A 26,569-nucleotide genomic window follows, 5' to 3' on the forward strand; every position below is an offset into this window, starting at 1 on the left:
CCATGCTTTTATAAATGCTATCAGACATCAATGAGCTATCAGGCTGCCGACCTTCATTTAGTGTACAAGGTCATGACTATGTAGCCAGAGTGAAAATTGTACTTAAATTGAATATCGTTTAAACTACAAATTATAAATGTTACAATTCAGACAAGATTATTCTTATCGTAATGCTATAAAACAATTCACAGAATAAACAGAACATGTTGTACACAATGTCCGTATTAATTAATAGTCACATTACACAGTATTCGGACTAAGGCCTGTTTGATCATTAGTACTAGATTAAAAATTAAAATAATATTTCACATATCTGTGATATACGTTATATGTAGCTTGAATGGAAAACGAAGTGGAATGGGGGATAAATTGAATAATTAAGTTACTTTCCATAAATAACTTTTCAGTTGTCATGCTGAAAGTATTTTGTCGGCTTTACGTAAGATACTGGACCTAAAGGATGTAAGACGTCAAATCCATCGATTAGGACACGTACGGTGATTACATAATTGGTGTATTTTTTGGAGATTTTCAGCACAGGGATATGATAATTTGTTACAGTTTATATATATATATATGGACCTGTCTAAGTGTACATAGCTAATTTCCAGACGTTTCAGAGTGTCCTTCTATATAAGGAACGCCGAGGAGTGTCATTTTATCGAGTATTAATCACAGGCGCATGTAACAATGTTTCTGTGGGAGGGTTGTAAAAGTAATTATAGGTAAACTATATAAAGCACTGTTACATGGCCCTGTGCTGAAAATGTGTTATACACACAATAATAGGTTCCAGTACATATAAACTGTTACAAATTCCCAGGCCCCTGTGCTATACACACTAGAATAGGTCCCAGTTCATATAAAATGTTGTACAAATTATCATGCCCCTGTGCTATATACCTTGAATAGGTCCCGGTACATATAAACTTTTACAAATTCCCAGGCCCCTGTGCTATACACACTATAATAGGTCCCGGTACATATAAACTGTAACAACTTCTCATGTCCCTGTGATTTTCATGGCAGTGCGTTTGTACCGATCAAACACGTTGCACGCCATGTATAAATGCACGGTCACTCACACTTGACGACTGCATGTCAAAATAGTAAAGGGTCACAACTAAAGTAAATATATATATATATATATAATATATATATACCTACACTTAAACAGGTGCACGAGGGGATAACTACCATTGGTTTGTCGCAGAGTTTATAGCTTAGGCCCGCCCTCCTACTCATAGCTTCTAGCCAAGTCAGGCTATCGTTGGGATCAACTTTAAAGTTTGTGTATCTGTCTGCTAAACGTGTATACATGCCTCACCTGTATCGCTTACCTGTTGGGTTTACCTGTACAACGTAAAGCCATGTTACCTGGATTAACACTATTACTTTGACATACAACATTCGATTTATCAATAGTCGATCAGTTATGAATTAATTACTCAGCGTCCAAATGTGAGGTTGGTCCAGCGCGGGAAAACAAGGAGAATTTCGTACCGTTGAGCGGTTGTCCTCAGGGAGCAGGTCCACCAGGTATTATCCGTGAGGCCTTTCAATTTCCTTGTGAAATTCATGCATATACGTTTTATATAAAATGCATTTAATATCGGTGATAGGAGCTTTAGTGACCCTGTGGGGTGCATGTGAGGGACTAAGAGGAATTGGCCGGACTGTCAAACTGACCCATGCTGACCGCGCCATGCTTATAAACTACCACAACGAACTGAGAAGGGAGGTACATGCTTCCAACATGCAAGAATTGGTAAGTCATCAATCCTAAGATTTTTCACTCTTGTCACTTGGAGAGAGTAGAATAGGATGATAGGACAGGTGAGATCTGAAAAGTTTTTGATTTTACATGTGCAAGTCGCGAACTCACCAATACAAACCGGATAAACTGATACGGTGCTCTGGATAGATCAGTGTACACTATTGTGGTTAGTGTATCAGCCAGAACGAGCATGCCGTCAACAATTTAATCGCCTGATTCGTGGTTTTTAAAGTAAATATGGTGTACATGTGGGTTAAATATGGGCGTCTTAAAATACAGTTAATCTTCATTTTTAAATCTCAAAGCCTTATAGGATTAAAGCATTTACATTTAAAGTCAGCGAAATTTTCATTGATTTAATTTATAAAAATTCTCTACGGATTCAACTAATCTTAAATTGATATAACACATTTTTTTTATGAATAAATAATAAATTTATACAAAAATACTTGTCATTTACTAAATTTAGTAACACTTTCTTAAAGTATGAAATTTCTGATGGAGTTGATAATTTTTCATTAATTTGATTTAGCAACGCTTTCTTATAAATTAACGCATTCCACTAAGATAAGAAACATTTAAAGATACGGCCAGAATGCATCGAGGAGTTTTACACATTCTGGTACATGTATATAATATTTAAGAAGATTGCGGACACCATACATCGTCTATACATTTTCGTGATTTTTTTTTTATACAAACATGAATTAGCGTGTTTGAATGAATCTTTCATGAGAGCCATATAGGGCTTCCACAATTTTCTAATATATATATGTAACTAATGCATCCCGGGTTAAATTTTTCCATTAACGCGGACGTGACGTTTGAGATATGTTGTAGTAGGTAGATATATAGGTATATGTAAGTGTTTATACTCTAGACATGTTTTGTTCACATGCTGATATATGCAATACAATGTGTATGCTCATTTCTCTGTATATATCAAGGGTATGATTTATGAATAGTTACAATATATAATATACAAAAGAAGACGAATTGACATGCAACATGGCACATTTATAGTTTTTTCTCTGTCTTTTTCTTATTAAAGAGAATTTTTTTGTCATAATTGCAACATTTAAATGATCCACAAGCACAATTATGTCACTGTATGAAATGAATCCTGTTTTTAACTGGATGTAATCAACTTCATTTGAATACACAACATTGTAAGTTGTAGATTCATCACTAAACTTATTTACATACAGAACGTTATGGTGCATATCTATTAACCACGGGCGACTGTACATATGTATGTCTAAAAAAACGTGGCTATTTATCGCTGCCAAATACAGCACTCTGTTATTTCAATATTTACACAAGTATCCAATGAGCTTAGATTAGACAAACGGACACAGGGTATTGACACAGGTAGACACATTAACAGCCTAGAAATAAATTAAAGCGCTCTACTACAAGCACGGGTGGAAGGATGATTTGAGTAATTTACTCATTGTAGGAAACCTACCAGACTTGGCAGAGCAATTACCAGGTCTGGATATTTAAGATATTTTATATTTTACTAAAATAATATATATAGACTTTTCGCGCGGCTGTCTTTGGGTCATATATACATATAGGTAGAAGGGTCCAGTATCGTCTGCGCTGTTGACCCTTGACAAACGCCTGTGTGGTGCAGCCGATGATCGCATTCATTTTGGCTCCATCTGTCACAATGGAACGTCAGACCTGCCTGATGACACATGCTCTTTATCTAATGTTGTCCATGTTTCCTTTGACCCCTGACACCAGACTTGGATATTCTGACAGATAAATGCCAAAGTCTGGTGTCAGGGCTAGAGAGGAAACTCAGGCTGTATGTAGTGTACCTGTATCTTACGTTAACTTCTTCATGCTATGATGTGTATGTTTCATTATATGATGTACATGTAACATAACAGACACTTTTAAAACACCAGTTTAAATCGATATTTGCTTACAACGTAGACAACAGCGGTAATTCGTCACTAAGCTGAAAATAAGCGTGTTGGTTTCAGTATCCTTATTGTAAAATTTCCATTTCTAGAAAGTAGCCTTCCTGCCTCTCCAACCTTCAGTGTTAGCATGCTGTATTTGACTAGATATCCCCAGAAATGTCCTAACATCCAAATTTTCCTAAGAGGTGTCGACTGCCGACTAAATAATCTACAACATACTATTTCGAGACATGCTATATGGAAATTTTTCTTCCCGACATCATAATTTCAAAATACTCACGATGTGTCATATTTTGTACCATATGAGGTTGAATCTTTCTTGTTCATATTTGCCCTTGTTTTGTCATTTTACATTAGAATTCCGTTTTTGTTTATATTTTGATACCCTGTCGTATTGTATCTGTCATTATGGTATGTGTATTTGCCGTTTTATAAGGTGAATCTGTTATGTCGATGGAGGGGGAAACGCTTTCCATTCTGAAATGCCTGGTCTTATTATTAGTGGTCATTTCCAATGGCTTCCAACAACAAGGTCTATATTTCTTTATATGTCATCTTTGTTTTATCAGCTTTGACGTTCTACAGTTTCGTTGACATGCTTGTTCCCTTATGTTGCCGAAATGTGATGCAAATGTGTCATATAATGAGGTCATGTGGTGACGTCAGATTAGGACAAACGCATGTCAATCGGAACCCCTCGTCATTTCTCCTACGTTCTCTGGCGGAGGTGAGGTGTGCCGAATGAAACGCATGTGTGCTGTAAGATAGACTGGATTCCCTGTCGTAGTTTTTCTACTCTCCGCTAGGCTTCGCTTCGAAAATAGTATTCATGAGCGCAGCCTAGCGGAGAGAAATGGTACTAAGGCTGGTAATCCAGTCTAGCTGTAAGATAGTTCTGTCGTTCTACAGGCATGTCAGTATGACATTTCATTGTAAACGTTTGAAAACTTTTTTTCTCACCAAAAATACTGATATTTTGATGGGATGCTGTCTGTTTGATAGAAAATATGCATTGGACAATCTAATTATTAAAACGAATAGAGTAGCTTTCGAATTAGGAATGTAAACTTATTTCCGTTAAATACATTTGAGTATGAAAATATGGAAAGCAACATCTATATAAATGTTCTGCATAGAAAAAATACAAAACAATAAGGCTGTCTGGACCCACAAGTTAAACACCTTATTCGTGTAAGGAAGCATTTAAGTAATGTATAATATATGTCCCGTTTGAATTTATATAAAGGAAAAGTTTTTTTCCGAATAAATAACCGTACTAAATTTAAGTTTAGCTACAGCGTTTTAATACATTGTATAAATGCCTAACACCCCCTGTTTGTATTTATAAGAATTTTCTTTATACGATTCGGAATGGGAATGAAATCTATGATTAAAATCGATAAAATACATGTGGTTGTCATTTTACGTCTTTACAAATGTAATAAAAACGATGAGATTGGCGACTTCTGTAATAAAACTTCGGTGTCGAGAGGTCCCCTACTTTGCAGTGTTGTTAAAGCAGATTGTAAATCTATTAAAGCGTCACATTCTAGAAAAAAAAAGCAAGATAATTGATATGATATATAGATTAGTTATATATTTGTGAAATTAATTATAAAATTATGAACATCACTCCACATCGTCTTTCATTTTCTTAAAATAATTATGTAATAATCCTTACGTTGGTATAAGTGGGGTGTCATGCTCATCTAGAATGTCTCTTTTCGAATGAGTGCATTGTACATATACAAGTAATATAACAGTTTTGTTTATACATTTCAACATTTTGAAAAATGGGGTTATTTTATCTGTGTTAATGTTGCTAAACAATGACAACTCACAATCTTGATCAAGTTCATTTTTTTACATTCCCAAGATTTACATGTGCTTGCTACAGAAAGTGTTTATTGATATCAATATTTTTTCGTCTAATTGGCATCTTTAAGTAAATGTGACATTTAAGCGCAGACAATAAACACTTTGATATTGGTTAAAGAATATTTGTCACTATATACTATTCTAATTTCAAACGATATGTATAAGTGTTATTTAATTATATTATATCAATTAAAAAGTAATAAAGAACTGGCTCACTTTCTCAGCTGGCTTACTTACCGTAATAGATGACATTTGACAACAGGTAAACATTTAATCAGCTTGTAAGCTCTCTATCGTTAAATTATCAGAATTTAACAAATTAACATTAAAACCAGTCAACCATGTCTTCCCACAGCAATACGTTAGAGTACAGCTCTGATTAAACGGGCAGTGTATTCAAACAGTGTTGCACTTCTTTGAAACATGCTGCTTCCGGTTAAATATACTGTGCTGTATTCTGTATCAAAACAACTACATGTACTGCATGCGTTTATTAAGAACTTAGTCGATATGGAATGTTTTGAGTTGATTTAAATGAAATCTTATCACATCTACGTCTATTTTGACTTTAAATATGCGATAATTGTAACCTAAGGAAAAACGATTTTAATTGAAATAAGCTTACTGTAAATGCGGTTATTTTTGCGGGGATTAATTTCGCGATTTTGATATGTAAACTATACGTGTGGAGATAATTTTCGCGATCGATCAAGCTATTTGTATTTCGAGATAACGCAAATTGATATCCAAATGATACGCATGAGTAAATATTTCGCGATCAAAAGGACGCCACGTAATTAGCGTAAATTTCCCACTCGCGTAAATTTTCAGGTTTACAGTTTTTTAATTGGTGCTTGGCTGTATATAACTGAGACAGAATTCCCTAGACATCGTCCTTCTATCTGTAATGAAAACGTGTACAGGCAACCAAGCAATAAAGAACACAATTCAACTAGTAGGACATTCACGTAAATGCAGTAGAAAGTAAGATTTTGATATTAGAGATAGAAAGTAAGATTTTGATATAAGAGATAGAAAGTAAGAATTTGATATCAGAGATAGAAAGTAAGACTTTGATACTAGAGGGAGAAAGTAAGATTTTGATACTAGAGGGAGAAAGTAAGATTTTGATATTAGAGATAGAAAGTAAGACTTTGATATTAGAGGGAGAAAGTAAGATTTTGATATTAGAGATAGAAAGTAAGACTTTGATATTAGAGGGAGAAAGTAAGATTTTGATATTAGAGATAGAAAATACGATTTTGATATTAGAGGGAGAAAGTAAGATTATGATAATAGAGGGAGAAAGTACTATTTTGATATTAGAGGGAGAAAGTAAGATTTTGATATTAGAGATAGAAAGTAAGACTTTGATATTAGAGATAGAAAATACGATTTTGATATTAGAGGGAGAAAGTACGATTTTGATATTAGAGATAGAAAGTAAGATTTTGATATTAGAGGGAGAAAGTACGATTTTGATATTAGAGATAGAAAATACGATTTTGATATTAGAGGGAGAAAGTAAGATTTTGATATTAGAGGGAGAAAGTAAGATTTTGATATTAGAGAGAGAAAGAAAGACTTTGATACCAGAGGGAGAAAGTACGATTTTGATATTAGAGGGGGAAAGTACGATTTTGATATTAGAGATAGAAAGTAAGACTTTGATATTAAAGGGAGAAAGTAAGATTTTCATATTAGAGATAGAAAGTAAAACTTTGATACTAGAGGGAGAAAGTAAGATTTTGATAATAGAGAGAGAATTACGATTTTGATATTAGAGGGAGAAAGTAAGATTTTGATAATAGAGAGAGAAAGTACGATTTTGATATTAGTGGTAGAAATTGAGGTATGGCAAAAAAAGTATAAAAGCAGTATAGGTGTAAGCTGTTTGTCTTTATGGAAATTCATTAAATGCAAAAAAATATGATGATGATAATGATGATGATGATGATGCTGCTGCTGCTGATGATGATCTCTACAATCATCCATGTAAATACATACACTGCCAGTGTACTGACCGGCCTTCAATGAGGTATCCACCAGCTACTACAATGAAACTCCGCCTTAAAATTTCCCTTGCTGCTCAAGGGGGAATATATTATACAAATAAACTTTTTTTTTTCACTTAAAATTAAAAATATTTGACCGTGAAAAGCATTACGTCACTCATCGTCCGTAAATTGTACCTGTCGCCTTTACGAGTCGTTAGAGTAATCATCAAGGCGGAAAGGTGATTAATGACGACCTTGACCGCCTCGTAAAACCAGATATGTATGTACAAAGTTTACACCCAAGGACATACGCCCCCTCCTGCAGCTGATAGGTACGCTTTGCATCTTTATTTGGACACATACCACAAACGGATGTTGAAGGGTGAATTAAATACCTCGTGTTAACCGGTGTGTTTAATTGGTGTTAATTAAACTTGTATCTCCATTACGTTTAAGGAATGATAATGGCGGCTCTGTCACGCGGTGAACTTCGCCAGCTAGCTTAAACACAACTGGCATGTTTAATTACTTAATCTTACAAAAAACTATTTTAATTACACTTTTGAAAACTTGGTTGGCAGAAAGTCATTATTCAAGTGAATTTACATGATAGCACTGTCTGTACATTGTAATTGATGTACCTCTATCAAATCCGAAGACAAAATTCCTGGCATTTAGGAGTTCCCGTTGAATGCCATTTGACGGCTGTTTCCTGTCGGATAGGCGAGGAACACACATCCAGTATTCAACCTATTTCTATGAATATCTCTTCCGACCAATATCTCGTTCCTATATATCTTCCATCCCACCTACGACTAGTTCCCGCATCATCTCCAATCTCGCCTAAAATCCATTCTTTATATCTCAAATTCCGCCTAAAACTCTTTTCTATAAATCTCATCCCATATCCAGCCAAATCTTACACCACATATGAAACCCAATCATTTATATCTCCCATCCCACATACAAAGGCAGGACCGAAGAGCTCCATCCCAAAGAACAACCAGGCGAGAGAGCGCCCAGCCCAAGACAACCCAGGCGAGAGAGATGCGCCCATCCAGGCGACACCAGGCCGCTGAGAGCGCACCCAGCCCAGATGACAACCCCATGCCCGAGAGAGAGCCAGCCAGAGACAACCCAGGCCGACAGAGCGCCCAGCTCCAAAGACACCCCATGCCAGAGAGCGCCAGCCCAAAGACAACTCCAGGCCGAGATAGGCGCCCAGGCTCCAGAGACAACCCAGCCGAGAGAGGCCCATCCCACATACAACCCATTCCTATATATCTCCCATCCCACATACAACCCATTCCTATATATCTCCCATCCCATATACAACCCATTCCTATATATCTCCCATCCCATATACAACCCATTCCTATATATCTCCCATCCCACATACAACCCATTCCTATATATCTCCCATCCCATATACAACCCATCCCTATATATCGCCCATCCCACATACAACCCATTCCTATATATCTCCCATCCCCATATACAACCCATTCCTACATAATCTCCCATCCAATATACAACCCATTCCTATATATCTCCCATCCCACATACAACCCATTCCTATATATCTCCATCTCATATACAACCCATTCCTATATTTCTCCCATCCCAAATACAACCCATTCCTATATATCTCCCATCCATATACAACCCATTCCCATATATCTCCCATCCCATATACAACCCATTCCTCTATATCTCCCATCCCACATACAACCCATTCCTACATATCTCCATCCCACATACAACCCATTCCTACATATCTCCATCCCACATACAAACCATTCCTCTATATCTCCCATCCCATATACAACCCATGCCGTATATCCCCAGCCCACAGACAACCCAGCCCAGAGAGCCCCAGCCCACAGACAACCCATGCCGAGAGGCCCCAGCCCAATACAAACCCATGCCTACAGACGCCCTTCCCATATACAACCCATTCCTACATATCCCATCCCACATACAACCCATTCCTATATATCTCCACCCCACATACAACCCATTCCTATATATCTCCCATCCCATATACAACCCATTCCTATATATCTCCCATCCCACATACAACCCATTCCTATATATCTCCCATCCCATATACAACCCATTCCTATATATCTCCATCCCACATACAACCCATTCCTATATATCTCCCATCTCATATACAACCCATTCCTATATATATCCATTTCCACATACAAACCATTCCTATATATCTAACATTTTCACATCCTATAATGCATATACCGCATCCTACTTCCAACCTGCTCCTATATACAATATACTTCCTTTTAACCTACAGCCCATGCCTATATAGATCTCCCTCTTGACCTACGACCTCATCCAATGTATATCTCGCTTTTCACCTTCAACTTACCCGAGTGCAAGTTTTGTATCTCCCCTCCCAGGCCCTCGTATTTCCTCTCGCTCCCGACCGATGAGGCTTTTACGCCAAGCGGACATGACTCGAAACCATATCTGATTTGAGCATGCCAGATTGGTGATTAATTTGTTACCAATGCGTACACCAGAAAGAATTTCTGTCAATTTGCCACGATACAACAACAAACCCATGTTACGTGTAGGATTGTCAAAGTTCAGCAAGGGATGCCTATCTCAATGATATTTATACGTACTAACTGTGTTACAGAACCCCGTATGCCTCTATACAAAATCCCATTGGCTATATGCAATACTTATATATTCCCCGAAGGTAAGAATGTAACAATTCAACTTGTATTTTCCTAACATGACAGCTATAGAAAGTCCACACTTAACTGATATCGATGTCTACTTCCTATGTATTAATAATTGCTATAAGCCATAATGGCGTTAAATATTAAACATTGAAATTATATTTCAGTTAAGAAATTTCACCTGTAATCTTAAACAGGATTTATTTCATTTCTTCCTACGTGATAGCCCTCTATTGATGAAGGTTCATCTATTGCCTCCCTACACTAATCACAGACAACCTCTTCCACCCACACTATCATTCCAATCATTAATGATTTAAACCATTTCTGAATGGTTGCCAGCGACGTGATTCTTACTTTCGTTACTATTTTAGCGATGATTCATGAATAATTTAGAAGTAGCAGGCGTTTTTATTTATTCTATTTTAAAAGAAAAAAAAAAGGAAAAAAAAAAAAAAAAATCTCTTTTTCACATTTTTGGGTGTATTAAGGAACTTTCTGGAATGACACCAAAACAGATGACATTACTTGTTAAGTTAATGTTTGACTAGTAGAATAGAAATTCTTTGTAGTGATTACAGTCGTATAACGATAGATTCAGGTTCAGACTCTTAATACATGTAAATCTACACAAATTATAAAATGTAATATTCTTAACGCATATTGCGTCTGACAGGTGGACATCATAATGACCTGCAGAGATATGATGCAACACGCACAGAAAGCATAACTTAGCATTTGAAATATATAAAATTGTAAAAATGATGAATATTGTAAAAATGATAAAACTTGTCAAAAATATGAAATTTTTCAAAAATTATAAAAATTGTAAAAGTAATGAAAATTGTACAAAATAAGAAAATTGTAACAAAAATGAAAACTTTCAAAAATAATGAAAATTGTAAAAATTACGGAATTTTTTTAAAAATTGTAAAAATAATGAAAATCGTGAAAATTATAAAATTTGTAAAAGATATGAAAATTTAAAAAATAAAATAAAAATTGTAAAAATTGTGAAAAGTGTATTTGCAAAATTGAATGCTAAACATAATCTATTCATACCATACAAGCAATACATCAAATTGACAATTGCGTCTTTATATTTTATATTAAAATATTTAACTAAATTGGATAACTCTTTAACAGTTAATGTAACAAAGGGGTTTCTGTAATAGTATTATGGTAAAGCTTAACCCCAAATCTCTATAAAATTGACACAGGTATAAAAAAATAAAAATTTTGATCATAATATTTTGTCTTCGAGTTTCTATATTTATTTCATGAGACAATAAATGATCATGTATGGAATATCTAATATCACTGATATGTCAAATTAAATACTTAAACTATCACGAAAATGAATTATGAATCAACATTATTATTATTATGTGTATAGCTATACATGTTAACACTGTAAGAATGGGGTTTGTAAATGTACGTGTATGAAAAGATAAACTACATATAGAACCAGACATTCCAGGTAATTAACAGGTACATATATTTTGTATACAACACGTGTTATTTCTTTGAATTTGTCAGCGGAGATGTTTCAGACAAGTAACATTACATTATGTCGACAGGATGTCTCTTTAGCAGGATAGCCCGGAGTGTCCTCAAATACATTTCCGACGAGACACACATTTGTTGACTTCTTCTTCGGTAAACATTTTTCTCGTGTTAATAAAACCACGTGTTAACCTGTTCAAAAGGCTATAATTGTATAAAATGGTTCTCACTGAGAAAAACAATTATCGTCTGATATGGCGTGACAAATGTATTTAACTGTATTGATAAAAAGATATCCTGTATACGGATTTGAGTGTACAGTTTGGCTGGTATTTAAGAGAATAATTATGGGCCTAGCCATTTAAAACTTTACTAAGTCACCATCAGCAGTAGAACTATACATTATACTATCGTGTTTAAGCTATAATTTCCCCAGTGTAGCACACATGTAAACTCTGCTATGTTTTATGCTAACAAAAAAAAAAAAAACAAAAAACAACAAAAAAACAACCAAAAAAAACCCCAGAAAAACAAAAAATAACAAAAAAAAAAAAACCCGCAAAAACCAATATTGTCGAAAATCGAGCATTTATATAATGCCATTAGATAAATCAACAACAATATCAAAAAACTATTCGCATAAAAGGTTGGGTAAAAATTATACTCAAAAAACGCCACAAACTTGAGTGAGAAACTGCAGTATGAGAAATTGGTAGTAGAACTATACAATGCACTTTTTATATAAACAAGTAAATACTTCTCTGTGTTCTGTTTACTTTGATCAGGAGTGATTCACCACCATGTTATACCATAGAGTACACTGATAGAACAATTATTCTATTAATAAGTATTAAATATACAGCTTATCTATTAAAAAGCAACATAATTAGCCCATACATCTAAACTTTTTATAATATTGTGTAAATTTAGTAACTGGATTTAGATTGTTTAACAGTCCATTATTCCATTATATTACACTATGCGAAGCATTTTCGATTTTCATCCCTACATCTTATGACAATATCCCATATGGCAATATCATATAAATAATCACACCGATATGGCGTGGAATGATTGAGGAGCTAATATCCATCCTGCCAAACAGTCCGTTGCGGTAGAAGAAATGTACCACAGCAGTTTCAATAATGACACTAGTTCCCAGGTTCAACACCATTCGACACATTAATTATCTTCAACATCATCTCTAGGTTATGCCCAGTAACATTTGTTCATGGTTGATATTGTTCTATGCTTAAAGACAGGAACTGCAATTTATAGCAAGTAAATATATGTTGGCCTGGAAGTAAGAAATGCTAATGAAGTTTTATACAAGCAAATGTGAGGTCAGTTCTAGCATTACAAAATCTTCCAATGTCGCCAATCCACCGCTTTTATCATTCATCACTTCCCTAATATTTCGAAATCAACATCACTAATATGTTTTTGAGCAAATATGTTTTTTATCATTCTTAAAGAGAAATATTGGCCAATATGTCAACATCAGTCAAATAACAAGTCTTTAAAGATATTAGTCAGACTTATTATAAAAGAATTAATCATATACTGTTATCGCAATATCACATGCAACACTGCGCCATGGATGTACCCCATTTATCCTGACCGCCTACCAAAATCTTACTAGAGGCACCTCCCTCTGTTAGATAGAACTTGGATCCTTTACAAGAGCAAAATGCCATGTTACTTATTTCAGATCGTCATTTTGTATAACATCAAGTAGAATTTTAAAACAATGATGGTCATAACCCTAGCTTTTCTCTTCACCGACCTACCCGAGTTCAATTATCTGGCTTTCTCCCCCCCCCCCCCCCCCCCCCCCCGCCCCCTCAGAATGTTCTACAGAAGACCTTGGCAGTAGTGCTACGTCAACAGAATCAATGAAGCAGGCCCTGTAAACATCTTCCTCAAACTTTGAGAGGCTTAAGATTAAATGCATAATTTTTTCCCCCAGTTTATTGTAATGTTTACATGTACTCAATAGTGGTGCGAGAAATGAGGAAAGCCTTCGAGAACGATGATGACGACGACGACGAAAATGATAGTGGGGGTGGTGAGGATGAGGATGGTGTCTCGCGAATAATATGTGATTGGCAGTATAAACTCTGGTTAAACATAGTTTTACTTATCGTATTGGCAAACAGTCACCACACTTTTTATGAATCAAACGTAATGTCAATCATAGAATGCTCTCCTGGACTAATCGGGTTATAGTTAGGCCAAATCCTCCAATGAATTTTTCTTCCATTCAAATCCTTAGGCTGCCCTGCTGGGACCATGAAGTATGACCGACGCCAAGCTTGACCTTTCGTGCCAACTTAGTGTGACCGCCGCCCTAAATATGCTAATTTTTGTTTCAACTTATTTTAACAGGAGTTTTTAGACACCACTTTTATATACCTACCTATACTACTATTAAAATCATGGTTTAGATTCTCCTACAGAAGCTATAAACTGGCGCATTTTATAAAGGGTTTTGGATGTATCCATGTACTTTCTGGGACATGTATTGTTTAACTTAGCACCAACATAAACGCAAACATCTTGACATCTTATATACTATTAGCAGCAATTGGAGTTTTTATGAATCTTTGAATTACCTAATATTAGGATGGTCGTGTGACACTGTGGTGATACAGACATTGCCATTCACCTAGGCGGCTGGAAATCGATTTCCAGATGGGACGTGAAAAGGTATGAGGTCACCTGCCCGCCCACGTGGGTTTTTTCCGGCTATTCCGGTTTCCACCTACAGTAAAACTCATCACGCGCTAATATAAGTTGGGATAGCTTGTTTAGAAATAAATGTTTAATAAAGATTTTTGTTTAGTACCTTTGTATACGGAAGAGGGGAGTACGTGATGCGTCCAATGAAAGTGTTAGCACAAAGAAACATATCTTTAACTCTGTTATTAGTTTTAAATATGTATTTGCAATTATTGCAGGTAAAACACATTTCACCTTAAGCTGCTTGTACTTGTAAAACTTTTGCATTACCAGTTGGCAAGCTAATTCATTCCATCTACGTCTGTAAGGTCGACAACGTTTTCGTTGGAATACGAATAAAACAATTATGAAATATCAAAAGAAAGCAACGATTGAAGCATACTTATACAGATTTGCTAGGTTAGAGAATAGTTAGATGTAACAACATCGATCGTGGCAGAAACACAATAATTCGTCGGCATCTTTGTGTTATCAGCGTCGAGCCAGCACCTGCTTAATTACCTGATACACAGCGGGCCACTGTGGAAACACAACTATGCTTAGTTCAGTTTAAATATGATTTGACGGTGGCATTTCGGTTTTACTTACCCTTTTTTGTCAACTCTTAAAGTGATGATCACCGCTGAGGTCATCGAGGTTGCCTTCAGGAGCGAAGGTAAATGTTGCTGCTGTGACCCTCCAGATAACGTTACTTGTACGGTTGATAAACCATTTGTTGGAAACATTCTAACGAGATAATTTGATAGTTTCTTATCTACAAACTAGGGCTTTAAAGTGAAGAAACTTGAATGTGCATGAAAATAAAGATCATTGTTATTAAAAGACGGATAGTAAAAAAGTATAGATCATTCTTTATAAATCTTTACGGTTGCAATTACTCCGTAGAAATATTTTACGTTAGAGAAAAGAAAAGATAGAACCTTATATTAAAACACGTTTAATACAATGGCTGAGGTAATCATTATTTATGTCGAACACAATTTAAAGACTGGCTGAAATACTATGTATGTCGAACTTGATAATAGCACGTTAAACGATGGTTCTTTTTATGTCGAGCACAAATAAGGACGCTGCCTGAGTAATTCGTGTTTGTCGAACACATTTTTAGATCGCTGACTACGGCACTATGTTTGTCGAGCAAGTACACTTTGAAGGCGCTGGCTGAGATTTGTGTCAAACAAAAACTTTCATTTATGTATTTGACACTAATGATATTCAATAAATGACAATAGAGTCTTGTTTCTTACTAAAGTACGACGGTTATCAAGCGCTACCGAATTCTACTGAAATAATCTTTTAACTACATTGTATCATGTTTCAAATACACGTGACCCTTAGGGTTGGGGTTAGGTGCACGTCCTGACCCCGAGGGTGGGGGTCAGCTGTACGTTGTGACTGTACTGTTAATATACAGTTAAGCAGTGTTCTGATAACGTCGTGGAAATTATGTTTGTACTGTAAAGTAGGAATGTGGTTGTAATAATATGACCCCAATATTAATATTAAAAATCATGTCAAGTGCATTTTATGAAGTTAGCTATTTTATTTTGAAGAATATATCAATTATAACTACGGGGAAATATTAGGAACGGACGCAGGAAATATCGTGTCATTAGGTACTCAATGTTTACAAAGTATCTGATTCAAATAAATAAATGAATAAATAAATAATAAAAAAAAAAACAATAAATACAATAAAATAATACTAATACAAAAATACAAAAAGAACTGCCCATTTCTACTTCAAACAAACATGATCTTTTTGGATTTGTGTATTTGATTATTTGATTTGTTAATCCATCTAAAACAAAAACTGCTTGTAAATTAAGTTGTCGATTCCTTACTTTTTTAGTTCCGAGCTTACAACGACACTGCCTCACTCTTTCGACCAACATGACATAATGACAGACAATATGATTCAATTGGACGATGCTGTCTTGTTTATGTGACCGTATAGTTTATCTTTTCAGTTCTAGTACAATATGCTGGATTTGATCAATTCCTTTCCAGGCGTACCATAATAGAAGGGACCAAGAGACATTTGATATTCTTATTTGAACTAGAACCTAAACCTTTCCACCTACGTTGGACTTAATGAAACCACAAACGTTGTAGAATGACATTACCTGTGCGTAGGAATATTTGTATTTCACACTCTTTTGGCAGCATTAATCCGCCACAAAAGTAAATATATTTGGTGGGATGTGTAAAATTAATGACAGCTGGATGGTTACAGAAAATGGCTAGGTTATCTTTTTGGAATTTAAGGGACTCTGAAAAGACTTTGTGAGCGTTCTGCCGAAGGCGTAAAAATGGTGCATGATTAACTTAGATAATCATAAAAGCTAAAACATTGTTTAATACTCTTCGTTTTTTTTATTTCTTATTTTTGTTACATTTATTTTGCATGTTTGTTTGTTTTTTGTAAATTTTCATGAATTGTTAAACTTACCATCCAAAATGGCTGACTGACACAGGCAGCAATAGGACTGTCTAAAATGCAATACATACACTGTGCTACTAAAATGTTAATAGTACACCAAGAAATGAATATGTTTCAAGTTGTACTATGTAATATTGATAGTGTGTTACAAAATAATTATGTTCTACGTTGTATGTAATAAAATCAGTTTTGTTAAAATATTAATATAACTGATTGCCCAGGATTCATGGAGTTCGCCTTGATAACTATCTGTTATGACCCTCGCTGGTAATCAAATTTGTCTAAGGACCAACTGAGTCTATTAGCCATAAAGTCGACAGCAGTAAAATTAACACATTATCAATATAACCGACATATGACAATTCCATGTTATATGGAGATCTATGACAAGAATGACACAATGGAAGCAGTCCTGAGTGACAAAGGACATATTGCATTCTCAAAACAACAGACAAAATCTACCAATTTTTGTCTGTATTACTCGTCTCTACCGATCAGACAGGTATATATATCATCTTACACCATACCTTCGGGATATAACCTCATTTAAACATGAAATGTCGAAAAAATATATAAAAAGTCGTACTGCCACACACTCAGTATCTTCGGTGTGAAACATCCCTGTTCAGCAACCGTAACTAATGAGAGGTTACGGGAGTAAATGATCACTTCGGGATACCTTTCACATTAACGTAAACGTTTTAAATTCGAATTTTATGTCTGTTTAATTGGCACCTATCCTTCCAGCTGATTCGTGATAAACCGGTTTTATGTACAGAAGTAGTGTCCACAACAACGATGTGACGATAATCACTTTCTTTGGTATTACGTAACCAGTTAAACAACCATTGGGAGTCACCGACATCCTGTAGTGTGTTTGTAAAGTTTAAAGTTAACCGAGACAGGTTTCGTGTGAATTTGTATTAATCAAGACCACTTTTCTCTGTGTATAAAGCATCAAAACGCTAGCTCGCTTGTGTAATATGACTTTACGTATATGTGGACCAAGATTGTTGTACAGATATTTATAAACATGTGGAACGACAAACAATCTACTGTTCTAGGTGTAAGAAGACGGTGTTTCGTATAAGATGTATAATTTCTACTATATCAACGGATCCGTCAACACAATCTATGAAGTGTAAACAAACTATTTAAATGGGTCAAACGTTTATGTTAAAGTAGCATAGGAAGAGAAATCTGGGAAAAATATGGAATATTAAGCAGACGATTTCTATGAAGCATTATAAGAAATATATATCTTTAAATAGACGGCTCATTATTTGACGCCAGAGAGCATTTTGGGCGCATTTTTTTCCCCCAAATTATGAACCAGACTGTTTAATTTGCATTATATGCGACAAAGTTACGGAATGGATGTGAGCATACAATTGGCAGTATTTGTTTCTGTTGTAAACCATAACCTGCATATTTTTTTTTAGATTGTTGTACGAAAGGTAAAGGTGAGGTGTAGATTCATGTCTATGAGTTATGATGTGCATTTCAAAACATTCTCCCAGTTTTTACACACCTTTGGTCTGAAGCGTCATTGAGGATTCCTAGAAGGATGGAACAATCCTACGATACAATTGTATATCAATGGTTAAGCATATACCGTATATGAATATATTCATGATGAGTAAAGTATTGTGTGGTGTGGATTCTCTTCTGTACAATCCTTTGGTCATTAGCGTCAAATCAGTATTTATTTCTCAATACTTTCTCCTTTTATTATATCCTCACTCAGGGTGGAAGCATGTTAGTACCAATAACACGAGAACATACGTGAAAAGACTCGAAAGCTTTCAAATTCGAAGCGAAGGGTCCACCACTGTCATGTTTTGGCATTATTTGCTTAACAGACGAGAGATAAGACTACGTGTGATCATTCCTTATATTTTTTTTATCCACAGAGGATGGCCCGGTATTACGGCTGTCTGTAATATTCTGCGCATATAGTACCATGTTTGAACAGTTATTTTGTTTCGTGGATTAAATACGGCTTGATCTTTTCAACCCAGTCAGTTTTTCAGCCGTAGAAATATTTTCACATACTGATACCCCAACATTATATCCCAGACATGTGTGGTTTGAACAGGTTCCAATACCACAACCACAATTTGTAGGAGGATTTCGTGTAAAGGATTATAAAACGCTTTACGGTAGTCAAATTGGAAATGCAAATATATCACTCTGATTTAAAACAACGTCAAATATTTACAAAAGGTTGAATCAAAATACACTGTTCATACATATGGAGCGGAACACGCATATTCGTTACGTCACGTTCTCGATCACACAATCTGTGACATGCTCGCTCTTATTGACATAGCAAACCCATACCACTGATCTAAGTGGTAGAGCTATAGATCAAACTAGGGGGCGCTGTTTAAACCAATCTTCCGGCCTGGCGTTCAATCGTTAGATCTGGTGTAACGTGTAGCTTCCGCTTTGATGTGTAACAAATCCATGTCATGTTCACTTAGCTTTCATTGGAAATCTATTAACAATAAACCACCTGTTATATTACAGAGTGCATTTTACAGGTAGATTTAGAAGGATAATAGCCATCAGCTATTAACTTAAGTCAACTTCCGCCAAATATATAGGTCCCCTAACATCAAAACGGTTGGATGTAATGTTTTGTTAGGTTTTTTTTTATGTGTGTGACTAAAGCGAAACCTGACTTTACCGACCACTGACTTTACAGACCACTGACTTTACCGACCACTGACTTTACCGACACACTGACTTTACCGACCACTGACTTTATACTGACCACTGACTTTACCGACCACTGACTTTACCGACACACTGACTTTATACTGACCACTAACTTTACTGACCACTAACTTTACCGACACACTGACTTTGCCGACACACTGATTTTACCGAGCACTGACTTTACCGACCACTGACTTTACCGACCACCGACTTTACCGACCACTGACTTTACCGACATCCTGTATCATCTGACCGTATCCACCGGAAAAGCGACATGCTCCACTGACATTGCCGACATATTGACTCGCTTCCAGTGTGTGTCGTTAAAGTCAGGTTTCACTGTATCTGATTTCTTTATTTTACTAGAGTTAAAGATGTTTCAGCGCCTATAGCATATACACTGCATGTCACAAAAATGTATAGACACTCACATTAGAGAATTTTATAAAATTAACAAAAATAGTAAAAAAAAAAAAAAAAAAAGGGAAAAAAAAAAAGGGAAAAAAATGATATAACCGACCTACAAGTGATCGCTGAAGTGACCGTAAGTCAAGTTACACACAAAGAGGTGGGGCAAGACAGGCTTTTTCTGGATGTAATTAATTATTTAAACACTTAAAGTTTAAAACGTCAAAAGGAAAACTCAATTTTATGGAGGGTAGCGCTGTAATACTGTGAAGTATATGGTTACTGGTATTGCATAAACATATACAACAGCGTGTGTTTTTAGTTAAATAAATCTCTGTCGTGAATTTTGCACATTTAATATTATGCATGAACATTTTATTTACACAGAAAGGAAATTAACCTACCGGGAAAAATAACCACACACACACACATACCCTCTCACACACAAAAAAAAAACGTACCGTACGTCACACAAGTTTCATCTAGAGTGACGTCCGAATTTTACAAATATATCGCTATAGATAGTATTTGAAGAGCTGTATATGTAAATATATGTATATGCTGTATGGTAATATACGATGTGGTTTTGATGGTGTATGTTATAGTTTAATGTGGTTTCACAAATGTTTACCAAATTTACCGTCGATTTTCCCCAGTACTAGATATATTCACATTTTGGTACTTCCTGTGCCTGTTTGAGAACATTTCCGTTTCTTACATTTCTTCGCCACATGAAAATACACTCATGTTGGATATCAAGAGCAGGGATAATGCTTGTATTTTTTTGTCCAATCGCGATCATATTAACAGTAATAAAATGCATTCACACAAAACCGAGAGAGTGAATTATTCTGACCACGTTCTGTTGATGGAGTTGGCTCTCTGCTTGATAACGATTTCTGAATAGAGGGTACTCGGTTTCAGGTAAAAGCAAAATTGTGCTATAAGTTATATATACAAACCAAGGGCTCAGTCGGTAAATCATCGAACAATACACCTTAGTGAGTGTTCGATCCCTACCAAGGATGGTTTGTGCTTCTCAAGGAAGCTGCGATCAGGAACTGTTTTGTGACTCTCCTGTTTTACATGTAACCGTGTGCAAGTCATTTTACCCAAAATTGTCCTAGGTGACATCTGACGGGTCTTCATATGTTTTTCAGTGAGGAAGCCACTAGCTGCTATCCCGCCTAAAATGACCCGCGCTGATCATTGCATGATTCACCAAGCAAACAACCAGTATCCTAGATTCATATCATTTTCCAACTGATGATGGTTGGCGATATACTTATGAGTGGAATTCCTTCTTGTATTTTCGGAAATCCTTCCTGTAGTTTCGTTTTTAATTCTTGAATGTTTGCTACATCCTAACGTATCTTATAAGTAGCGAATGTCGTGTGAACGGCTTCTAGCTTTATGTGTTTGAAAAGCAGTCTACCTACGTCGACAAGACCAGATAAACCACATGTTCTTCATCTTACAAAACACATTCTATTTTGTTGGTGTTTCTTATATGTTCTTCTTCTTTCTATCTTTATCCCCGTCTTCGCTAAAATACAATGTTAGCATAAATCTGTCACGTGACAAATTTTGTATATATACTCTTGTTACGGAAAATACGTAAATAAGTTGTATAACTTTTGTCCAATCCATTTGCTTTTATCTGCAATAAAATGGACTTAAACTTACAGCTTCTGGTTTTCTCTCACTCTACGTATTGTACATATTAATGACAATACGACATCTGTTTTTATATACCATATCCATCAACATTAACATACAGAACCAAAACGACAACTCACACCATGCATCGCAAAGTAAGTAGACTGCAGAGCTATTTAATTCATTGTTTGATATACAAGATATATACCATAATGTAAATACGTCGATTGTCTGAGCGGAACTGCTTACAGCTTGATAGCAATATGAACCATTGTAGATTTTATATCTACGTTAAAATCTACAGGAAAAGATGTCTAGACGAATGTTTGATTTAAAGCACCTTTTAGCAAATGTGAAATAGAGTTGGAATTTCTTAAGGCAATACCGTTATAATTTCTGATCGTGTCATCAATGTCAATGATAAGTGTTTCACAAAACCGCACAGTCTATTTGGCCCCGTTAAAGCTGTTTTGCTGGCATACATCTCTATGCCGTTAAGCAAATATCCTATAGAATATTTAAATGAAAATTTTAATTCGAAAAATGCGCTCGTAGTAAAACATTTCGTGTGAGAATGCACAAGATATTAAGTTCTATATACATATCGAATTTTGTAACTTCATCGCATGCTGAAGGCAGTTGAATTACAGTTATTACAAAACTGTTTCAAATTGGATTATATAAAGTAAGAAGAGAAATGTTGTTTTTAAAAGTAATATGAAAACAGACGTCCACAGGGTTTATTTCAATATGTTCTTTTAAAGTAATAAAGTTGGCAACGAAAAATTCCATATTTTCGTGATGTGTGGCCATACTGTCATTCGTGCACGCTCTTTGCATTAAGTAAATATATGTGTTTTAAACAGATTATACTTCCTTATATATGCAATATCTTAATGAATGCATACCTCTGCGATATAATAATAGAGTTCTTCATGATGTTTCCCCGAGACATCAAGAGCAGATGGCGACGTGTGCCGAGTTTTAAGATGATTGAAGGGCAGACGATATGCCATTTCCTTCAAGCTAGTCACGCCGATGCCATCGCTGAAGTAGGTATCTTGTGTCATGTGGGTTGTGTATATTATGAATATGACATGTTCTTCCGTATCCAGTCAAGGTATTTTGTAATTAACTTTAAAATTACCTACAAGGAGAAGAAAAAAAGAAGGTATCTTTCTTTATTTGTCTAATGAACGCATATTCACGAAGTAATATTCGGTTATTCCAGTAAAGCTAGTCACGCAAATGTCATCCTAAAGTAGGTTTCTTGTGTCACGTGGGTACGTATATTATAAATATGACATGCTCTTCCGTATCCAGTCAAGATATTTTGTAATTAACATTGAAATTACCTGCAAGCAGAAAACAAAATTCTGTATTTTTCATATATTTCATGTGTCAAATGAACGACTATTCACGTGGTAATATTCTGATATTTCAGTATACCTCGAGATTTTTCGATATTTTAAAATAATAAATATGCATTCAAATGAGTATTCACCGTGCATACAATGAATGATTGTATGCATAAAAAAGACCTAATGCATATAACTGCTAGGAGGTGCATAGGTGTGTTATGAATATGACAAATCATTGTTTTTAATTTCCATAAGTATGCAACCCTTTCGTCCAGTAATGAAAATTCCACACATTATGCATTATGTTAATTAGGAACGACAGAATAGGCGTTCCGTATTGCATGTCACTAACCGTTTGTGATCGTTCCTGTTGGTATGTGTCATTCTGAAAATTAATAGTAGATATAGTAGGTCGGTCAATCTTCATTATATAAACGTTGTTAGTTACACGTGAACATGTGTTTTACAATTAACGACACGGAAATGGTCACCGACCTAACCTTAATTTCATGTCAAGTCATGACCACCTAACCCCAAAGAAAACGTCATGGTGATAGCCATCAGAAGGCCCAAATTGGCACCTATCCTTTACTTGTTAAGATGTATGACGTGTTGAAAGACATTTGTGATACAACGTCCTGTTAAGGATGTGTAATATGGCTTAATGCAACGGAGTTGTTGCTTAGGTTGTATAATGTAGGTAAAGAAAATAAAACTAGTAAAATAGTATGTGTCCTATCTTTGGAGGCTTTCAGGAACGCATTCACACACCAATAGTCCCTCTCAAATCTCTCTTTGGGGCCGCGGTAGACGAGTGGTTAAGGTGTCCCGACACTTTATCACCAGCCCTCCACCTCTGGGTTGCGAGTTCGAAACCTTCGTGGGGGCAGTAGCCAGGTACTGACCGTAGGCCGGTGGTTTCTCTCCGGTTACCCCGGCTTTCCTCCACCTCCATGCTGTTAATAGGACGTTAGGAAAAAGAAAAGAAGAAGAAAAAAAAAAAAAAAACAACAAACAAACAAACACAACTCTCACTATCGTTTTATCAAAACCGAAAATGCGTACTAAAACGTACTAAAATTTATATATAGATACATTTTGTATAGCTATTTCATAGAATCGTACGCTATCTTTAGCTGAATCGGCGTCGTTGTTACCCGAAGATTATCACGGTGCCTCTCGGATTTGGTTGAGTGGTTCCAGTTGAGCTATTAGTGGCATATCTTCCATTGATCCAACTCGACGTTGATACCAGGAAGTTTCATGTTTCTATTACACGGCTACTGAAACGATGATTAATGGCCGAAAGTCTACTAGTTTTTAACACTTTTTGTTGGATTGTTTGGTGTGCGAGCGTAGAACAATTTGGTCTTGTCAACGTTGTAAATTTTGCATTGGATCTAGAATACTTGTGCTAAGCGAAGGGAGTCCTAGTTTGTTTTTCAGACAGTTGATTTGTTTCCAAGCTCTGCGTTGGGCGTTCTCGAGGATGCATGCGATCTTTATGTAGTACTAAAAAGAAATTAGAATAATACAGTCCAGCCATCTGGATTGCTTTGGTTGCACAGTTCATGCCGCGGATTTTTTATCAAAATATATCAATTTAAATGACCGCTATATAGTGACAATGACCATACTATCGTGAATTCAAGGGCTATGTAGTTAAAATTGACAATAGCTATCAACGAAATAAAACCCTGTTGAATAGTGGAGATGACCGCTATGCAATTGATATAACCGCTATACAGAGGGTTAACCGCTATACAGTGACCATTATCAGTATACTGTAGAAATAATACCTACACTACAAACCGCCATATAATGGATATGACCGCTATGCATTCGTGAAACCGCCATATAATGTATACGAACGCTATGCATTCGTGTGACCGTTATATAGTAGATATGACCGCTATGCATTTGTGTAACCGCTATATGGTGGATATGACCGCTATGCATTCCTAAAACTGCTATATAGTGGACATGACCGCTATGCCTTCGTACAACCGATATATAGCGGATATGACCGCTATGCAGTCGTGTGACCGCTATGCAGTCATGTAACCGCTATATAGTGGACATGACCGCTATGCAGTCGTGTGACCTCTATATAGTGGATATGACCGCTATGCAGTCGTGTGACCGCTATAAGCAGACATGACTGCTGTACAACGCCACGTTTTATATTAACACAACTGGCAGCTATACACGTTTGTTAGTAAAACCACTGACCAGTATCATGTTATTGAAAGATTGAGGTGCATTGTTTATGATGACGTGTTGCTATTTTCGTCATCTGACATCATTTAACAACCTGCTTACTATTTGAAACGTTTGTGATGCATTAAGTGATAGCCTGGAGCTTCGGAGAATGTTTATAAATATTCATTGTCCTGTTTATTTTGATAAACATCAGCACTCTTATAGAATGTAGACAAGACAATGACATGGCCTCATCAATGCATGCAATGTGCAAACATTCAATATACCACGAATGCCTAACCAACCAATTGTAAGGGCAAAAATGCTGAGTGCTACCATGTCTTTTGTATATGTATCAAATAATATGCTATTCTTATCATAATTTGTCTTTCGGTGTTTCAGTTGTATAGATATGTTGATAGTAAACAAATATGATAGCCTTGAGATAAAAATCATAAATGTATATTATATCAAGAAGATGAGGGTTTTATTAACATGCAACAGAAATTCCATTGTATTATTCACTATTTGTTTTCCGTAAATTTTATGGTATGCATTATATTTAAGCGTTTGGAAGTATATCGGGTTAGTTATTTTATTTTATTTTATTTTTTAATTGAAAACTGATACGAATGGTCGACATTAAAAAAAGGACAACAAAATGTTTTAAATGTAACATTCATACATAAAATCTATTGTCAATGTTATCAAAAGATTTACGTAATGAAAGTATGACTTTTAATCTTCTGGGCCCAGTTGTTCATAAGGTGATTAGCTTAATCACTTGATATGTGAAAATTTCATTTCTCATTTGTTACAAAACCCGTGAGTATATCATCTTTGAATTATGCCAGTTGGAAGAGAATTAAGAATTACAGAATTTCATTTTATTTTTCAAGCTAGTTCGACCAGAAATTATTATATCTGGATTTGAAAAATGTTGTTAATCACTTTTTGAACAACTGGGCCCAGATAAAATATTTTGATCTAAAATCTTCAACTTGCACGTGAATTTACAGTCACTGTTAAGTATTCAACGCAAGATTATGAAAGATAAAATATTTTGAAATGAAACCTGCAGTTATGTTTTTGTGACTTTTTGCCAATAGCTGGTCTACTTGTCCTTACATTGTGGTCAAGATTGGGGCCGCGGTGGCGGAGTGGTTCAGGTGTACCGACACTTTATCACTAGCACTCCACCTCCGGGTTGCGAGTTCGAAACCTACG

The 26,569-nt window shown here is 35.6% G+C and overlaps 1 protein-coding gene across 2 annotated transcripts in view; it reads left to right on the forward strand.

Moving 5' to 3' along the window:
• The first annotated feature begins 1,258 nt into the window (after positions 1-1,258).
• LOC117337595 overlaps positions 1,259-26,569 on the forward strand; it is a 38,415-nt gene continuing 13,104 nt past the window's right edge. Inside the window, exon 1 of one of the 2 annotated variants that reach the window (XM_033898646.1) lies at positions 1,259-1,768. In XM_033898646.1, coding sequence (XP_033754537.1) covers positions 1,601-1,768 — 168 coding nt within the window. In that variant the 5' untranslated portion in view covers positions 1,259-1,600. The remainder of the gene's footprint in view (positions 1,769-26,569) is intronic. The other variant, XM_033898656.1, reaches the window with a different exon arrangement.

This window comes from Pecten maximus, chromosome 1 (assembly GCF_902652985.1).
Source record: "Pecten maximus chromosome 1, xPecMax1.1, whole genome shotgun sequence".
Taxonomy (NCBI): domain Eukaryota; kingdom Metazoa; phylum Mollusca; class Bivalvia; order Pectinida; family Pectinidae; genus Pecten; species Pecten maximus.